Genomic DNA, 18,841 nt, shown 5'->3' with positions numbered 1-18,841 from the left:
CTCCAAGTATTTAAATTTGATCTTAAGAAAAAAAAGAGCAAAAATGCTAATAATAATATAATTAGAATGGACATTCTCAATCCATCCATCCACCCCCACCTACAAATCCACCTGCATTTGTACCCATCCTCACCTCCTTTGTCTGTCTGCATGTTTCACAGATTTTCTCAGTGGGTCCAGGACCAGTTCCCTGGGTGCTGCCCTGGTCTCACCCCCTCCATCTCTTTCTGGACCCTGATCCAGCCATCACTTCCATCTTCTCCAACTGCACTCCCTCCCTCTCCAACAGCTCTTGGACCAATTTAAAATTAAAAAAAAAAAAATCATCTCCAAGTCTTTCTCACTTGGGTCTTTCCTTGTTTTTTTTCCCAGGGACACTGATCATTTAATTATTGAGCCCTGGCCAGGAAAAGTTTTATGGTGCCAAACCACCAAGAGCATGCCAGGCTCGGCAGTTTCTTGTATGGCTCGGGGAGGATGCAGATTCTGCAGGCACAAAAGTTTCTTCCTTCCTTCTCTCCTCGCACTCTCCTCCGGTTCCTCCTTCCTCCCTCCCACTTTCAGTTCAGTTCAGTTGCTCAGTTGTGTCCGACTCTTTGCGACCCCATGGACTGCAGCATGCCAGGCTTCCCTGTCCATCACCAACTCCCGGAGTTTGCTCAAACTCATGTCCATCGAATCAGTGATGCCATTCAACCATCTCATCCTCTGTCGTCCCCTTCTCCTCCTGCCTTCAATCTTTCCCAGCATCAGGGTCTTTCTAATGAGTCAGTTCTTCCCATCAGGTGGCCAAAGTATTGGAGCCACTTTATGCAGTACCTATCACTCATTGGAAAAGACTCTGACTGGGCAAGCTTGAAGGCAGGAGGAGAAGGGGATGACAGAGGATGAGATGGTTGAATGGCATCATCGGCTCACTGGACATGTATTTGAGCAAACTCCAGGAGATAGTGAAGGACAGGGAAGCCTGGAATACTGTCCTTGGGGTTGCAAAGAGTCAGACACGACTTTGCGACTGAACAACAGCAAATAAACTGAAAAGGAATTAACTAGGTGAAGAGGAGGGAAAGGTATTGCAAACCTGAGGAAGAGCAGGCGATAGGACACAGAGATCGAAAACAGCTGTATGAGCTCAGAGCCCACATCTGGGTGCATGTGGCTGAAGGATGCTCCGCTGAGGAGTGAGGCACTTTAGGACAGACCTTGCTGCACTAAGCTGAGAAACCGGACTTGATCCTGAGAGCAGTAAACACCCACTGGGCGTTGGGCAGGGGAGTGACAAGCAGGAGACCGTTTTAGAAAGAGCCCTGGTAGGCAGGAAGAGGAAGGCCTGGAAGAGGAGGTGGGGAGCAGGGCGTCCGGGAAAGAGCTCCAGGAGGGTGCCCCACCTCCTCCCAACAAGCAGCCAATGACTGCACCTGGGCCTGTGCTGGGCTATTGCTTGCCATACACGATCTCATTTTTCATTTGCCATCCTCCTGCAAAAGTGGGAGGGCTGAAGCCTGGGGAGGTGAGGAAGTCTGCTCCAGGACACCAACCAGAAAGTGGCAGATATGGGATGCTAGCTAGGCTCTGACCTACAGCCTGAGCTCCGAGCCACTGCTCTACCCAGCCTGAGTGCCTAAGGCAAGAACGGTGAGAACAAAGAGGAGGGGACGGAGTCAAGGGCCCAAGAGGTCGACACGGGTAGAATCTGTAGGACCCAGGGACTCAACAGAGGAGGGACAGGGGAGTGGGTGAGGGGAAGGGGAGGGACAGGTCTGCAGTCCTGCCTGGAAGGACAGAAAGCACATCTGTAAGAGAAACAGAGACTATGGAAGGCGGGGCTGAGGCCGGGAGCCTGGGGGACTCCGTGAGGCTGAGGGTGAGCCGACTGGGGTCAGGAGTCTGGGCACCTCTCTGAAGGGAATCTGTGGTCAGAGGGGCATCTGGACCTGAGGCGCAACCCGCCCTCTGCCAGGAGAGGTGGGCATCCCCCACCCCGCCCCGCCCCACAGTTGGCAGGGCAGGCGAGCCCTTTGCATGCTGTTTAGAATCTGTGAACATGTCCACCTCCCCCTAAACTGAACATGCTGAGGTCAGAGACTATGTTGTCAGAGACAACTCCACATCCCTGCGCTGAGCCTAGTGCCTGCCCATGGAAGGAGCCAGAAGCTGCTCTGGGAAGAAGGAAGTGCAGCTGGGACAGGAGGCCCCATTTCCCTCTGTGGACCTGTGAGTAACACCTGGCCTGCCTACCTGCCCAGGTCTCAAATATCACATGACCTAAGTTACTGGACAATGATGGGGAGGTCGGGCCACAGTTCACCTTTAGGGCTTCCCTGGTGGCTCAGACAGTAAAGAGTCTGCCTGCAGCACGGCAGACCCAGGTTCAAACCCTGGGTCGGGAAGATCCCCTGGAGAAGGAAATGGCAACCCACTCCAGTATTCTTGCCTGGAAAATCCCATGGACAGAGGAGCCTGGCAGGCTACAGTCAATGGGGTTGCAAAGAGTCAGACACAACTGAGCCACTTCATATTCATATTTAATGGTGCAAATCTGATGCAAATGTAGAATCGAGTCTGGATTTCCACCGCCTGATTTAAAGACTCCAGTGGCATTAATATACAATATTTTTATATATGTGGAATCTAGAAGAATTGTATAGATGATCCTATTGAAAGCAGAAATAGAGATACAGATGTAATGAACAAACGTATGAATACCAAGAAGGAAAGAGGAGTGGGTAGGAGGAATTGGGAGATTATGACTGACATATATAAGGGCTTCCCATGTGGCACCAGTGGTAAAGAACCTGTCTGACAATGCAGGAGATGTAAGACTTGCAGGTTTGATCCCTGGATCAGGAAAATCCCCTGGAGGAGAGCATGGCAATCTGCTCTAGTGTTCCTGCCTGGAGAATCTCATGAACAGAGGATTGTCCTGGACTGGTGGGCTACAGTCTGTAGGTCTCAAAAAGTTGGACGAGACTGAAGTGACTTAGCATGAGTGACATATATATGACTATTGATACTATACATAAAATAGATAATTAATGAGAACCTACTGCATAGCATAGGGAACTCTACTCAATGCTCTGTGGTGACCTAAATGGGAAGGAAATCCAAAAAAGAGGGGATATATGTATATGTATTGGAAAAAGCAATGGCACCCCACTCCAGTACTCTTGCCTAGGAAATCCCATGGATGGAGGAGCCTGGTAGGCTACAGTCCATGGGGTCGTGAAGAGTTGAACACGACTGAGCGACTTCACTTTCACTTTTCACTTTCATGCATTGGAGAAGGAAATGGCAACCCGCTCCAGTGTTCTTGCCTGGAGAATCCCAGGGACGGGGGAGCCTAGTGGGCTGCCGTCTATGGGACTGCATAGCGTTGGACATGACTGAATCGACTTAGCAGCAGCAGCAGCAGAAATCGATACAACATTGTAAAGCCACTACCCTCTGGTAAAAATTAATTTTAAAAAGGCTTGAGTGACAATTGTAGGGCTTCCCCTCATGCCGTAGGATACAAACATCAAGGAAGGATCTCCTGCATTGCAGGCAGATTCCTTACCGTCTGAGCAATAAGGGAAACCAGATATGTTCCAGTGTCTCCTAGTTTTTATTCTATGGGAACTCGAATTTGTATCTTACTTTTGTGTGAAAATTGTATAAATGTTAAGTATGTTGAATTGGTTTCACAGTGCTTTTCAGATCTATCATATCCTTCTACTTCTCTGAGTATTTGTTCTATTCATTTTTGAGAGGTTGATATTGAAACTCCAACTAAACATCTTAATTTATCTACTTTAAAAAATAAAGTAGAACTATATATAACCTGGTTCTGTATTTTCCAAGTCTTCTGTAAAAGTGTTATCAGACTTTCATAATTAAAGAAAACATTTTTTTTTAAATCAAGGGAGGATGGAAGAGTTTTAGGCTAACCCTTCCTATGACAGTCAAGTGGCCTAGTGCAGCTTTTCTAAAAGAATGTATGACTTTTCCCCCTAAAACGTTTTGCTTCCACATATTAGGGAGAAGTCCTCATCAGAGCCGAAAATGGGAAAGTGAGGACTGATTCCCCACTTCTGTTTCGCCTGCAAACAAAGATGGCAGCTTTCCTTGCAGAAAACAGGCTGAGACCCAGGGCACAGCTTCAGGTGGGGGGAAGCACTCGCCCCCGGTGGGCTGTCGTCTGTGGAGCTGGACCCTTTGAACTCTCTGCGCACTGGGCCTTTCAGTCCAGAGGCCAGGATGCTGGGGTCAATCGGCTGCTCTCCACCAGCTGTCACAACAGATTTCACAAGAGCGCTTCAGTGAGCGCGATTGTCTTCGTGGGCTCAGACTGGGCGGCTTGTAAACAAGAGATGTTTATTTCTCACAGATCCGGGGGATGCGAGTCCAAGGTCAGAGTGCCTGTGTGCTCGGATGCTGAGGTTCTAGGCAGAGCCCCCTTCAGACTAGGAGGCTCCTGTGTGTCCTCACGGAAGCGGGCAGAGCACCCTTAGGTTCCTTTACTAAGGTTCCATTATGAGAGCTCCACTTGTGACCTGGACACCCTCTCAAAGGCCCCACCTCCTAATACCATCACATTGGGGGTCAGGATTTCGACATATGAATACGTTGTTGTTCAGTCACGCAGTCGTGTCTGACTCTTTGCAGCCCCATGGACTAGAGCCCACCAGGCTCCTCTGTCCATGGGATTCTCCAGACAAGAATACTGGAGTGGGCTGCCATTTCCTTCTCCAGGGGATCTTCCTGACCCAGGGATGGAACCTGTGTCTCCTGCATTGCTGGCGGATTCTCCACCATTGAGCCACCAGGGAAGCCCATATGGATTTGGCTGGGGAGGGATGGGGTAGGGGGACACAGACACTCAGTCCACAACAGTGGAGGCCAGCAGGAGACAAAAAGAGAAAGGGGGTCCAATTCGAGGGAAGGAAGGAATGTTCTAACGGTCAGAACTGTCTGGAGACGGATGGCTGGAGGCTGCGGGCCCCCCAGGGTGGGAAGGACCCAGGTGGAGGCCAGGTGGCACTCGGCAGGACTGCCATCGAGGGGACCCCGGATGGGAGGGCAGGCCTAGGACTCGGGTCCCTCGCCCCACGTCCTCCTCTGGTGGGCGCCCTACCTTGTCCGAACTGAGCGGTTCGGTGCACGTCCTCTGCGCCGGGGAAACCCAGCATGCGGCACACCACGTCCCCGTCCTTCTTGTCCCAGCCGTCGTCGCACACGGTGCCCCAGCGCCGCTCGTGGTACACCTCCACGCGGCCCTGGTGCGGGCCCGAGCCGTTCACCAGCCGCACCATCACCGCCTCCACGCCACCTGCCAGGAGCAACGCAGGGTCACGGTCACTCCCCCGAGCCTGGACACAGCAGTGCCCCCCAGGAACCCTCCCCGGCTCCTCATCACCACCCGGCGTGGGGAGGACGCTGGGGCTCCAGTGAAGGCCAAGCAGGCAGCCAGCAGAAACCATGGTGTCACCCCTGCCCTTCTCTCCACCTTTTTTAATACTTTTTTTTTCAGAGTAGTTTTAGGTTCATAGCAAAACTGAAAAGCAGGAACAGTGCTGGCTTTGGCAGTGCATGCACTAAAACTGGAACGATACAGGGAAGACTAGCAAGGATGACATGTGAATTCATGAAGCATTCTATAATTTTTTTTTTACAGCTACAATAGAAATCTAATACAAATTTCTGCATGGATTGCATTAAATTCTTGCTAATTGCTGATCATTATTTAATCACTTTATTCAAGATCAAGGTGAAATCCAAATTTAGTAATTATAGCACTAAATAAAAATGTGAGAACTGGCTTTTCCCTTTACATTTGGTGATGCTAGATATCCTATGAAATGAAAAAAGGAAAAACTTAAAAAAGAAAGAAGGTATAGACCCCCCCCCACCCCCAACATGGATAGCTTCCTCCCCAACTATCAACACCTGCCTCCAGAATGGTACATTTTTTATAATCTATGAACACACAGAGACATGTCGTAACCACCCAGAGTAGAGAGTTTACACCAGGGTTCACTCTTGGTATTGTCCATTCTATGGTCTGGACAAATGTATAATATGTATTCACCAACATCAGTTCAGTTCAGTCGCTCAGTCGTGTCCGACTCTGCGACCCCATGAAATGCAGCACGCCAGGCCTCCCTGTCTATCACCAACTCCTGGAGTTAACCCAGACTCACGTCCATCAAGTCAGTGATGCCATCCAGCCATCTCATCCTCTGTCATCCCCTTCTCCTCCTGCCCCCAATCCCTCCCAGCATCAGAGTCTTTTCCAATGAGTCAACTCTTTGCATCAGGTGGCCACAGTACTGGAGTTTCAGCTTTAGCATCATTCCTTCCAAAGAAATCCCAGGGCTGATCTCCTTCAGAATGGACTGGTTGGATCTCCTTGCAGTCCAAGGGACTCTCAAGAGTCTTCTCCAATACCACAGTTCAAAAGCATCAATTCTTTGGCGCTCAGCCTTCTTCACAGTCCAACTCTCACATCCATACATGACCACAGGAAAAACCATAGCCTTGACTAGACGAACCTTTGTTGGCAAAGTAATGTCTCTGCTTTTGAATATGCTATCTAGGTTGGTCATAACTTTCCTTCCAAGGAGTAAGCGTCTTTTAATTTCATGGCTGCAGTCACCATCTGCAGTGATTTTGGAGCCCAGAAAAATAAAGTCTGACACTGTTTCCACTGTTTCCCCATCTATTTCCCATGAAGTGATGGGACCGGATGCCATGATCTTTGTTTTCTGAATGTTGAGCTTTAAGCCAACTTTTTCACTCTCCACTTTCACTTTCATCAAGAGGCTTTTTAGTTCCTCTTCACTTTCTGCCATAAGGGTGGTGTCATCTGTATTTACCAACATAGTATCCTACAGAATGGTTTCACTACCTAAAAACTCCTCTGTGCTCCATCCCTTCATCCCAACCCCCACCCTTAGCCCCTGGCAAACACTGATCTTTTTCCTGTCTCCATAGCTTTGCCTTTCCTATAATGCCATACAGTTGGGATCATACAGTATGTAGCCTTTTCAGATTGGCTTCTTTCATGTAGTAATATGCATTTAAGGCTCCTTTTTCCATGGCTGGATAGCTCATTTCTTTCTAGCACCAAATAATGTTCCATTGTCTGGATGTACTATGGTTTAACTATCATTCACCCAATGAAGGGCATCTTGGAAGGAATTATGAATAAGGCTGCTACAAACATTCATGTTCGGGTTTCTGTATAGACATAAGTTTTCAATTCATTTGGGTAAATACCAATAAGGAGGATTGCTGGGGTGTCTCCTGGTGGCTCAGCTGGTAAAGAATCTCCTGCCAGTGCAAGAGATGAAAGAGATGCGGGTTCGATCCCTGGGTCAGGAAGATCCTCTGGAGAAAGGAATGGCAACCCACTCCAGTATTCTTGCCTGGAAAGTCCCAAGGACAGAGGAGCCTGGTGGGCTATAGTTCATACAGGTCACCAAGAGTCGGACATGACTGAGCAACTGAGCACTCATGCATCCGTCATCCCTGACTATTCTTTGCACATGAGTTTATAAACTCCAGCCAGGTTATCAGAAGAGGCTGAGAATGAGCAAGAGAGCAGAGACTCCTCCAGATGGAAAACAATGAGCACAGCGGGACTCAGAGGCCAGGTCTGAGACAGAGACACCACCCGGGAGCCGTCATGACAAGCCAACCTGGAGCCAGCAGCCACAAACACAGCCTGGCCCGGACTGGGCGTCTGGCCCTGGCGTGTTGGCTGAGGCTGAAATGTCAGTCTTGATTTCTCCCAGACCTGCCTCGCCTCTGTCAGCACCCTGTCACCGTGGGCCGTGGGCCACGCCAGGCCAGGAGGCTGCCAATGGCAGTCTCCGTGTGGGGTCATCAGTAAAGGGAGAGTGGCAGGAGGAGGCTGTGCATCCCAGAGCAGGCGAGGCCGAGTTCAAGGTCCAAATAACAGGAAGAAGTGTGGTGCGGTACAGGCAGCCCAGCTGACGTTCAGAGATGCCCCCTTATCCTCCGCTCTGGCTAGCCTCGCTCACTGTACTCACTTCTTCATCTTGCCAAATAAGTGACTGACCATCTGTTAGGAGCCTGGTCCTGTTGTAGGAGCGATGGATAGATCCGTGAACAAAGTCTCTGCCCTCATGGACTATATTGTAGTGGAGGAGACTAGTCACAGAGCTGGGAAACAAATTCAAATATAACTATGGCCACGTAGTGATGGTGCAGAGACAAGAACAGAAACACAGGAAGGGAATGGAGCATGGAGGGCGCCAGTGTGGCTGGGGACACAAGGAAAGGAGTGGAGGGTGGGGGCCACCGTCTTAGACGGGGAGACAGGGAAGGGAATGGAGGGTCAGGTGGCACCATCTTGGATGGGGAGACAAGGAAGAGAATGGAGCATGGAGGCACCATCTTGGAGACAGAGAAGGGGATGAGTAGAAGGTGCCATCATAGACAAGAAGACAAGGAAGGGAATGGAGCTTGAGGGGGTGCCATTTCAGATGGGGAGACAAGGAAGACCTTGAGTGGGGACCTGAAAGAGCTGAGGGAGAACACGGACCCCTGTATCTTAGGAAAAAAGCTGCTCTGTACTCTGGCCTAACATTTTCACGTCCTTTAAATCTCAAGCTTGGATGTCACATCTCCCAAAAAAAGCCTCCTGTGGTCACCCATTCCCATCCAAGACCCCTGCTGCGGACATATCTTATCACTTCGTGTAACAGTTGCCTGTTGACTCTTTAGGACACTGGGAGAATTCTGAGGCCAGGTCACATAGCCTGATACAGGGCCTGGTACTTAGACGTGCCCAGGCTGGGCCCAGTGAAAGCATGCACAAATGAATACACTCAGATAGCACGTACCCCGGAGGGCAGGTCCTGTCTAGTGGACACAGCCAGTGACTTTGTTGGGAGCCTGAATGGAGAGTCAGCATCATGGCTACCAATGTTTCCAACACCCTCCTTATTACACCTTCGTCTCTTCTACTCACTCCCCACACTGACTTCTTCTTTCGGTAGGACGACCCCAGGGCTCTGGACCCAGAACTCAAGCTGTTGGTTCGATGACCATACATTCTACATGAGAAAATAAGGATGTGGTCTGACATGTGATTATAGCGAGTGCTGAAGGAAATCTGGAAAGTGTCACTTGGATGCTGAAATGTTAGAGTTCCCAGGAGGCTTCAATGTATATGGAAGTGGCAAAAGAATATTTGGAAACAGGACAACTTCAAAACATTGGAAGCATACGGTAACCATAATTATGGGGCTCAGAACATCAAGTTCAAGACTGTTTCTGCCCCATGCTCCCCACACGCCAAGCAAGGTGACAGCCCCCATCAGTCTCAGGGATGTGTGTGTCCCCCAACCCACGCACACCCAGATACCAGACACCAGAGTTGACTCATCAAGCACTGAAGCCTGTCCCTTGTCACTTGTTCCCAGGTCCCCCAGATCCAGGACTTCTCCCTACAATGGAGGCTGAACACAGTCCCTTGCCCATGGGGTCAGCAGACACTGCAGGTCCCAAAAAAATCAATGAGGCAAATTTTGATCTAGCGCCATCTTATGGAACATAGCACTAGCTATGATTTTTTTTTTTTTGATGTGGATCATTTTTTAAGTCTTTATTGAATTTGTTACAATATTGCTTCCATTTTCTGTTCTGGTTCTTTGGACTTGAGGTATATGGGAGCTTAGCTCCCCAACCAGGAATCAAACCCACACCCCCTGCATTGGAAGGTGAAATCTTAAGAACAGGACTGCCAGGGAGGTCTCTAAGCTATAATTTTTTAATCCTTTCTTCCCCCTAACAGGAGCACATCCCTGTGGCTACCGCCCTGAGGAAAACCATAAGCTGAGATTTGATCTGATTATGATGCTAACTGCCCCAATGAGGGACTCAGACAGTCTAAAGGGGCAGTCCCACGAACAGTAAGCCTGGCCTGCTTTGCCCTAAGAGCTACAGGGGCGGCCAGAGGCAGGCCGTACCCAGGCCGAGCTGTCACGCCACCTCCGGGAATCCGCCTGGGGAACCCCCCAGTGAAGCCAGCGCTGACTTCCTCTCCAGCCTGAGACGAACGTCACGACTTGCTAAGAGGTTTGGGTTTCTGTGGGCAGAGGGTGTAAACTCTGCCTTTTCCCAGCAGTTTCTGCCCTAGAGCAACGCTTTCCCACCAAGCAAACCACCACCACTGGGAAATGCGCTCACCCCACAGCTGTGTCAGCCCCACAGAATGAGAGGAGGTGTCCAGGAGGCTGCGTCAGCCTGTGCCCAATGCCCCCCACCCCACATGCCCCGTTATACTTCCTGTAAGTCCAGCGAGCTAATTCCTTAGACATCCACCCAGAGTGGTCCCCATGGAGTGTGCCTGGCTGTTTGGGGTCAAGGAGATGCCTCTCTCTGTACAGGACAGTAGAGGGAGGTGGAAGGCAGTGGTTCGGATTGTTCAGAACCCAGGCACTGGGACTACCCTGGTGGTCCAGTGGTTAAGACTTGGCCTTTCAAGGTAGGGGGTTTGGGTTTGATCCCTGGTTGGGCAGCGAAGATCCCACATGGCTCAGGGCCAAAAAACCAAAACATAAAACAGAAGCAGTATTGTAACAAGTTCACTAAAGACATTAAAAATGGTCCTCATAAAAAGAAAATTAAAAAAAAATAAAACTCAGACACTCCTAACCCAGTAGACAGAGGGGATGGCTCAGGTGGGGACAAAGGTCCTCACGCTTTCACAACTTCATGTTACTTCCCTTAACAGCTGCCCTTGACCAACAGGTCTCCACTTCCTTCTTCACCTTTCACCGCAGTGAAGCCCCAGGAAGTCCTTCCTGAGCAAAATGTTGGCACGCAACCCTGAAGAACCCACCGTGCCCAAGCAGTTCCCAAGTGGATATCTGAGTTTGATTCACAAAGGGAACCCCCTGAGTGAAGAGGATATGACATCTGTTCTCTTGTTCAGTCTACTCTGCAGACTGGAATCTACCTGGACATGTGCCCACGGTTTGCAGGTGGAGAGTAGGGACCACCACTGGGTTTCCCACCCTGCTATCTGCAGGAAGAGTTCTGCCCACACTCCACCTCTGCTCTGGGAGACCTGAGCTCAAGAGAAACACCGAGCACCGCTCCTCACTGAACACCTGGAGGATGAATGGGGAGTTGCTAACTTGACAGCCTGTCCCAAGCCCTTGGCCACTAAGTCCTGGGCAGAGTTTTTCCTGGTTACCACTCATAGCAGGGACACTCCACTGCTCTGTTTCCCCTACAGCTCCAGATTTGGGGTCACAGATTCTCCTCTGCTTTTTTCTGAGTCTTTGTTGCTCTGCATAGGCTTTCTCTAACTGTGGTGAGTGGGGACTGCTCTTCACTGTGGTGTCCAGGTCTCTCATTGCAGCGGCTTCTCTTGTTGCAGAGCACAGGCTCTAGGTGCACAGGCTTCAGTAGCTCTGGTGCATGGGCTTAGTTGCTCCTCAGTATGTGAAATCTTCCCAGACCAGGGATTGAACCTATGCCCCCTGCACTGGCAGGTAGATTCCTATCCACTACATCACCAGAAAAGTCCAGGATCTGCCTTTTTATACAAGGCAGCAGACAGAGAAGAGTCCCTTCCATCACAACCTCAAACAACAGCATCACTTTTTGTCTGGCTGGGTAACCACAGGAGAGGAAGCTGAAATAGGAAACCCAGAGCAGGAGACTGGCCCTTTCTGGCTGGGTGAGCTCCTTGCTCTCTCCCAGATCAAAGGGTTCAATCATTTCACCAGCAAGTTTTCCAGCGCTTCAATAGTTCTAAGCCCTGCTGGGAGCTTTCTGCCTAGCTGCAGGACCAGACCATGGAACCCACCTCCTCATTCTCTGATCTGCTCTGCTGACCCTGCCCACTACCCAGGCCACTCCTGGGATTGACAATGAGGCTCTCATCCACCGTCCTGCACCAAGACCTCAAGTATGCTCTTAGCCCCTCAGTTAAACAGGGTGGCCCCTCAGGCACAGATGAGGCCAGACTATGAAGAAGAACTAAATATGATATATGGATGAAGAAGCCTTTGCATTTTCTGGAGATACCTCTAGCAACAACTTCTTTACACTTAGTTGTGGGTTACAGATGTCACCACTGTTTGACACATGCAGCTTCTTCTAGGTAATCGCCACAGTGTCTTTGGGCTTTTCTAACCATCACAAGGAGATCAAATCGGTCAATCCTAAAGGAAATCAACTCTAAATATTCATTGGAAGGACTGGTGCTGAAGCTGAAGCTCCAATACTTTGGCCACCTGATGCAAAGAGCCAACTCATTGGAAAAGAACCTGATGGTGGGAAAGACTGAGGTCAGGAGGAGAAGTGGGTGGCAGAGGATGAGATGGTTGAACGGCATCACTGACTCAATGACCTGAATTTGAGTAAACTCCAGGAGACAGTGAAGGACAGGGGAGCCTGGCACACTGCAGTCCATGGGGTCGAAAAGAGTCAGACAAGATTTAGCAACTGACCAACAACAACAAACCACCACAAATAATGCAGAAACCTAGAAGGGGTAACACAGAGCTGAGCAGAAGTATAAAGAAGCAAGGAAGGTGGAATGAATAAGCCATGTTGGACATGAGACACTAGAGTGAAGACATGAACCCTGGTCCTGAGGCCACCAGAACTGTCTTGGATTCTAAAGACCTTGTTCCAAGCTCTGCAAGCCTACAGTCTTACAAACCCTAGTCTTCTGAAGTCTTCCTGGGTGTCCTTACCATATACCCGCATTACTTGAAGTGACCCAGTGAGTCTCTGGTCCTTGTTACCAAAAATGCCCATAGACAGCACCTGTGATCCCATGCACCCATCGAAGGGCTGGTTAGCTACTCGCCTCTTGGGTGTTGAGTTGGGTGGGGAACTCAGATGGAGGGAAGCATGGTGATCCCTGTGGGGAGGCAGCAGGGGAGAGTGGCATGAGGCTGATTCTGGACTTAGAAACAGGGTTTCAATTCTGGCTCCACTAAAGACGCGATGGGACCGCTCTCTACTTACCTCTCCTTACATTGGGGGAAATGGTGATGGTTGGGAGCAAGTATGCATGTCAAGGACTTGGCCCGTCATGGACACCCATCACTGTGAGCCCCACCCACCAGCCTGCACTTTGCCCAGCAACCTGTGGTCAGCTCTGAGACATCTTCATGACTTATGGAGATGGCTTGGGTACCAGTGGCCCCATCAGGGATATATCCCTTTTTTTTTAAAAAAAAAGCCATGCAGTGAAGCATGGAAAATCTTAGTCCCTAACCAGAAATCGAACCTGTGCCCCCTGCATTGAGAGCGTGGAGTCTTAACCACTGTACTGCTGGGGAAGTCCCCAAGATATACTCTTGAGACTCTTGTTGCAAAGCAAGCCTGCTGCTTGGGGAGTGGGGGAAATGATGGGGGGGGAGGTGGGGCAGGCTTAGCCCTCCAATTGGATTAATCTCCTCCTAACTTCCTCTGCTCTCCCCAGGGCTCAGTTCCTGGCTTCTTAGCCTGGGAGGGGAGGGGGACAGGGGCGTAGGCAGAAGACTGGCTCCTGCTGTCAGCAAGTTTCTACTCACTAATGCAAGCTGGATGTGATTCGTTAGGCAAGACTGCTCCGGAAAGGTCTAGGAATGTGAGCCAGGGCTGAGGCCACTCGGGGGCTCCCAGCACAAATCTAGTATGTAGGGATTCTGTTTTCAAAACAAATCCTTGTTCTCTTTGCCTTGTAGACATATAGGTAGGAAAAGCAAGGTCCTAGACAAAGCAGGCTGGGTCTACCCCAGGTGCCCTGGCCTTGGCATTGAATGTCAATGTTGGCCTTGAACCCGCCCCCCTCTCCCACTGCATATACAGCATTCCTCTCCACTCTGTATCAGGCCTGACAGCTGCTCATTCTGCCTCTGGGAATGGAAGGGAACTTGACAGTATCTCTGGGGAATCCATTCCAGGATTTTAAAACCTGCATCTGGTTTCACTCACGGGGCGCTGGCATCTCTGGATGGCTCCAGGGTTTTTTTCATCCAATTATTCCCTACCTTACTTTACTCTATTTACTTCGGGTTTCAGGGTTATAATTGAGGGGGCAAGATGCCGACTGTCTTTCTCTAGCGTCTGCTGGGAGCACAGCCGAGGGAGTGGCTGCATTATTCTGCCTCTCCGTGGGCCTGGGAGGACAGTTCAACAACCAGTAGCTATCATCTTGGAAACTGGTTTTGAGAGCTAGGGTACCCTTTAGAACTACCCACTGCCTATGGGGCTTGTCTGCACCTGGCTTAGAACCATCCCAAACTCAGCGACAACAAAGGTGGATTCTGCCAGGGAGAGATTTCAAGTCAAGGATGGATGACGAAGGGAACTCATGGACACCTAGTGCCTGCATGGGGCGGCATGTCAGGCCTGGGGCAGAGTGCTTTAACCACGGCTTTGCTCATTTACTCTTCTCAACGGCTCCATGAGTTAGTCATTATGACCTTCACTGAACAGAGGAGAAATGGGCCCAGAAGAGTCAAATAACTTGCCTAGGGTCACATAGCTGCTCCGAAGTGGAGCCGGGGAGGAGAGCAAAGGCCCTTCATTTCCAAACCACAGAGCCGGCTGAACACTGAAGACAAGTATTTCCCTCTCCACACGAAAAGTGCCTTTCATCTGTCTCCCAGCAGTCCTCTGGAGCTGCAGGAAAGCGTGTCTTTAGGAGTAAGAGAAAGAGCCTGGGACATCAGCAGTTCCTGGCCATAGGATGTCTCTAAGAATCACCTGAGTGCTTCAAAATCAACCAGGAGGTGCTCTATTTAAAATGGATAACCATCAAGGACCTGCTGTCTAGCACAGGGAACTCTGCTCAATGTCATGTGGCAGCCTGGATGGGAGGGGAGTTTGGGGGAGAATGGATACATGTATATGGTTGGCTGAGTCCCTTTGCTGTCCACCTGAAACTATCATAACATTGCTAATCAGCTATACCTCCGTATAAAATAAAAAGTTTTTTTTAAAAAAGATCAACCAGTGGGAAAGTGGGGAAGGGAAATTTCTGAACAGATGGCAGGTGTTGTAAATGTCCAGCCAGGGCTAAAAGCACTGCTGTAGGGGACAGATCTAGGATAAAGCCTGGGCTACACAACTTCACAGTAGCTGGGTCTTGTGCAGTGGTCCCTAACCTTTTTCCAGCCAGGCTCCACTGCAGGGCATCACTTCTAAACTGTAGGCTGGTCTGTGGGTGTGCCTTATAAAATGCTATTTCCTAATGGTGCAGGCGTGCGTGCTATGTCGCTTCAGTCATGTCTGACTCTTTGCGACCCAGTGGGTTACAGCCCACCAGGCTCTTCTGTCCATGGGGATTCTCCAGGCAAGAATACTGGAGAGGGTTGCCATGCGCTTGCACCAGGGACCCGTTTCGTGGATGACAATTTTTCCACAGACTGGGAGGAGGGAGGGGATGGTCTCAGGATGATTCAAGTGCATTTATTGTGTGCTTTATTTCCATTATTATTACATTGGCTCCACCTCAGGTCATCAGGCATTAGATCCTGGAGGCTGGGGGCCCCTGCTGTAAGGCACATCAATGCCACCTCCTCCAGGAGGGCCTCCCTGACCCATGGCCCCCACACATGAGAAATCGCCTAGCACCGTTCGCTCAGCCAGCTCCCATGCCCCCACCATAGTCATCTCTGGAGAAGACAGGCATTCAACATTCTTGTGGTTCCCACTCGTAGCCTCACTTGCAGGCAGAAACCTGACATGCTGCCATCAACAAATGGTACTGAGTGAGTGAGTGACTGGATGAATGAATGGATGAGGGGCTCCCGGAACAGAACCAATCTCTAAGTACCCCAGACCCTGCTGGGATATGCATCAGAAGGGCCCAAAAGTCCAGGGAACTTTGCTTCTCAAGAGACAAGAGGAGGGGAAACCCGGCATAATCTTGAAATCTCACAGCTCCTTTAGGTTTGTTTATCTTGCCTTCCAGACCCTGCCAAAGCAAAACAAGTCAAAAGACAGGAGGTTGTGGGGAACAGAAATAAACACGTGGGGCTGGGAAAATAGGCTCTGATGCTCTGCAGCTGCAGAGCGGAGCCCCAGGGATAATCTAGACCGGCTGCCCTTTAAGGAGGCTGAACTTTTCTTCCCTGTGAAGAAAGAACTCTCCGTGCCCCCCAGCTGGCCTGCAGCATGAGGGCTCTGTGCTGTCCAGACAGGGCACTGCTCTTTCCCCTGACATCCACGGTAAATGTGGTCCGTATGCGAAGGACAGGAGTCATTCCACAAGCCTAAGGAATTTCCAGCCAGGCTCTGCTGGAGGGCATTGCTTTTAAACTGTGGTCTGGCCTGTGGGTGCACTTTATAAAATGCTATTTCCTAATGGTGTGGGTGTGCATGCTAAGTTGCTTCAGTCGTGTCCAACTGTGCGACCCTATAGACCGTAGCTGGCCAGGCTCCTCTGTCCATGGGGATTCTCCAGGCAAGAATACTGGAGTGAGTTGCCAGGCCCATGCCATGCCCAGGAAGGTCAGGGGATCTTCCGGACCCAGGAATTGAACCCTAACTGACTCTAAATATGGTGCTTTATGCCTCCTCAAAGCATTTTTCTTAGGTCTCATTTGATCTTAGCAGTCCTCCTCCGGGGTGGTGGGTATGATACCCATTATACAGATGAGGAAACTGAGACTCTGAAGGAAAGTGACTTCCTCAAGGTCCTGTGATAAAGTGACCACACGTGGTCTCCAGTCCAGCAGTCCCACAGGTCACTGTACTGTGTCTTTGCTTGAGGGAGGGGTTTACTTACTGGGCAGAAAGAATAGCAGAAGTACCTCCCAATTATCACTGTCCTTTTTATGCTGGATTATTTTTTCTTAACTGTTGACTCACCCATTGGCCCCCTCAACTCTACTGCATATCTTTAGAAACCAGGAGTTTGTCTTGGCTGATTTTGTTTCTCTAATGCCCTGTGGGGCTTCAGCAGTGGCTCAGCAGTCAAAGAATCCACCTACAATGCAGGAGATGCAGGTTCAATCCCTGAGTCGAGAAGATCCCCCGAAGAAGGAAATAGCAACCCACTCCAGTATTCTTGTCTGGGAAATCCCATGGACAGGGGAGCCTAGCGGGCTATAGTCCATGGGGTCGCAAAGACTCAGATTCGGCTGCGCGCCTGAACAAGAACAATGCTAGTCATGGCTGGCTGGCTCCTAGCAGGTGTTCAATAAAAATGTGTCTGATCAAATAATAAATGAAGTGCTTTCCCTGCCCAGTCCTGAAGCAGGGGTTCACTCCCATCACTGCGGGAGGATGTTGCTAACAGAAGCTCTGCTGGGAACTGGACTTGTAGGAATTTACTGGGCGGCTTGGGCAGAGAGCGGAGTCCTTTGCTTTGCATTTGTTCCTGGGCTTCTCAAAGGGCAGTGAGGGGTCAGAGAGGGTCAACAGGCCTTTAGAACTAGCAAGAAAAGCTGTAGAGCCAGGAGAAAGGCCATGATCCCAAAACCCTACTCTGTTACATAGGTAACAGTGAGGAGGCACTGATGTTCACACGGCATTCCTCTAAACCCTTCACGGACCATTGCCTTACCTGCAGGGTTCATGACCAATGCTATTGGCCTTTCCAGCCTGGATGGGAGAGGAGTCTGACAGAGAATGTGCTCATGCTAAGTCATTTCCATCAAGTCCGACTCTGCGACCCCATGGACTGTAGCCAGGCTCCTCCATTCATGGGATTCTCCAGGCAAGAATACTGGAGTGGGTTGCCATTCCCTTTTCCAGGGGACCTTCCTGACTCAGGGATTGAACCCAGGTCTCCTGCAGCTCCTGCACTGCAGGCAGATTGTTTACCTCTGAGCCACAGGGAAGCCCTTGGGGGGAGAACAGATACATGTACACATATACATGATACATGTGTATGTATCAGCCGAATCCTTTTGCTGTTCATCAGAAACCATCACAACACTGTCTGTTAACTGGCTATACCCAAATACAAAATAAATAGTCTAATTTAAAAAAAAAAAAAAAACAAAGAAAAAAGACTGTTGGCCTTTCCTAAAAAGGCTCTTCCACACCCTCTGGCTTCGTTCATACTGTCCCCACCCTTCCCTGTTTCCTCTCTCCATTCTGCTCTCTTTCAAGTTCAAGGTCTGAGACGCTTGGCTGGAATGCTTGCTTCCCCATCTGTGTATTCTAAATCCTTGCTCTTTGTTTTTAGTTTTCTTTTATTTTTGGGTGTGCAGCAAGTGGGATCTCAGTTCCCCAATCAGGAACAAACCCACATTCCTCCTGCATTGGAAGCTCACGGTCTTGACCACTAGGCCACCTAGGAAGTCCCCAAAATCTTCATTTCTCTCTTGCTCTCTTTTTTTCTTTTTTGTTTTGTTTTGTTTTTGCTGCACCATGCAGAATCTTAGTTCCTTGACCAGGGATCAAACTCATGCCCCCTGCATTGGGAGCATCGAGTCTTAACCACTAGACCACCAGGGAAGTCCCTCTAAATCATTGAATCCTGCCTGTGCACTGGGTCCACCACTTTCTAGCTCTACCTTAGGCAAGTAATTTAACCTCTCAGAACAGTTTCCCTATCTGTTAAATGGGACAATGACATACACCGTAAAGAGTTCTTCTAACATATGAGAAATGCTGGGCTGGAAGAAGCACAAGCTGGAATCAAGATTGCCGGGAGAAATATCAATAACCTCAGATATGCAGATGACACCACCCTTATGGCAGAAAGTGAAGAGGAACTAAAAAGCCTCTTGATGAAAGTGAAAGAGGAGAGTGAAAAAGTTGGCTTAAAGCTCAACATTCAGAAAACGAAGATCATGGCATCTGGTCCCATCACTTCATGGGAAATAGATGGGGAAACAGTGGAAACAGTGTCAGACTTTATTTT

At 49.8% G+C, this 18,841-nt stretch overlaps 1 protein-coding gene and 1 pseudogene across 1 annotated transcript in view; one reads left to right on the top strand and one right to left on the bottom strand.

Moving 5' to 3' along the window:
• The window catches only part of SCARA5 (scavenger receptor class A member 5), a 133,084-nt gene that overhangs the window by 7,927 nt on the left and 106,316 nt on the right, over nt 1-18,841 (bottom strand). Inside the window, exon 8 of the mRNA XM_086414854.1 lies at nt 5,114-5,308. Within this exon, the coding sequence (XP_086270980.1) occupies nt 5,114-5,308 (195 nt within the window). The remainder of the gene's footprint in view (nt 1-5,113; nt 5,309-18,841) is intronic.
• On the top strand, nt 5,550-5,643 carry LOC147366649 (U6 spliceosomal RNA; annotated as a pseudogene).

Source organism: Bos grunniens, chromosome 8 (genome assembly GCF_055505025.1).
Source record: "Bos grunniens cultivar Pamir isolate PY7600 chromosome 8, Bosgru_T2T1.0, whole genome shotgun sequence".
NCBI lineage: Eukaryota > Metazoa > Chordata > Mammalia > Artiodactyla > Bovidae > Bos > Bos grunniens.
This window is presented reverse-complemented; position numbering and strand designations above follow the sequence as displayed.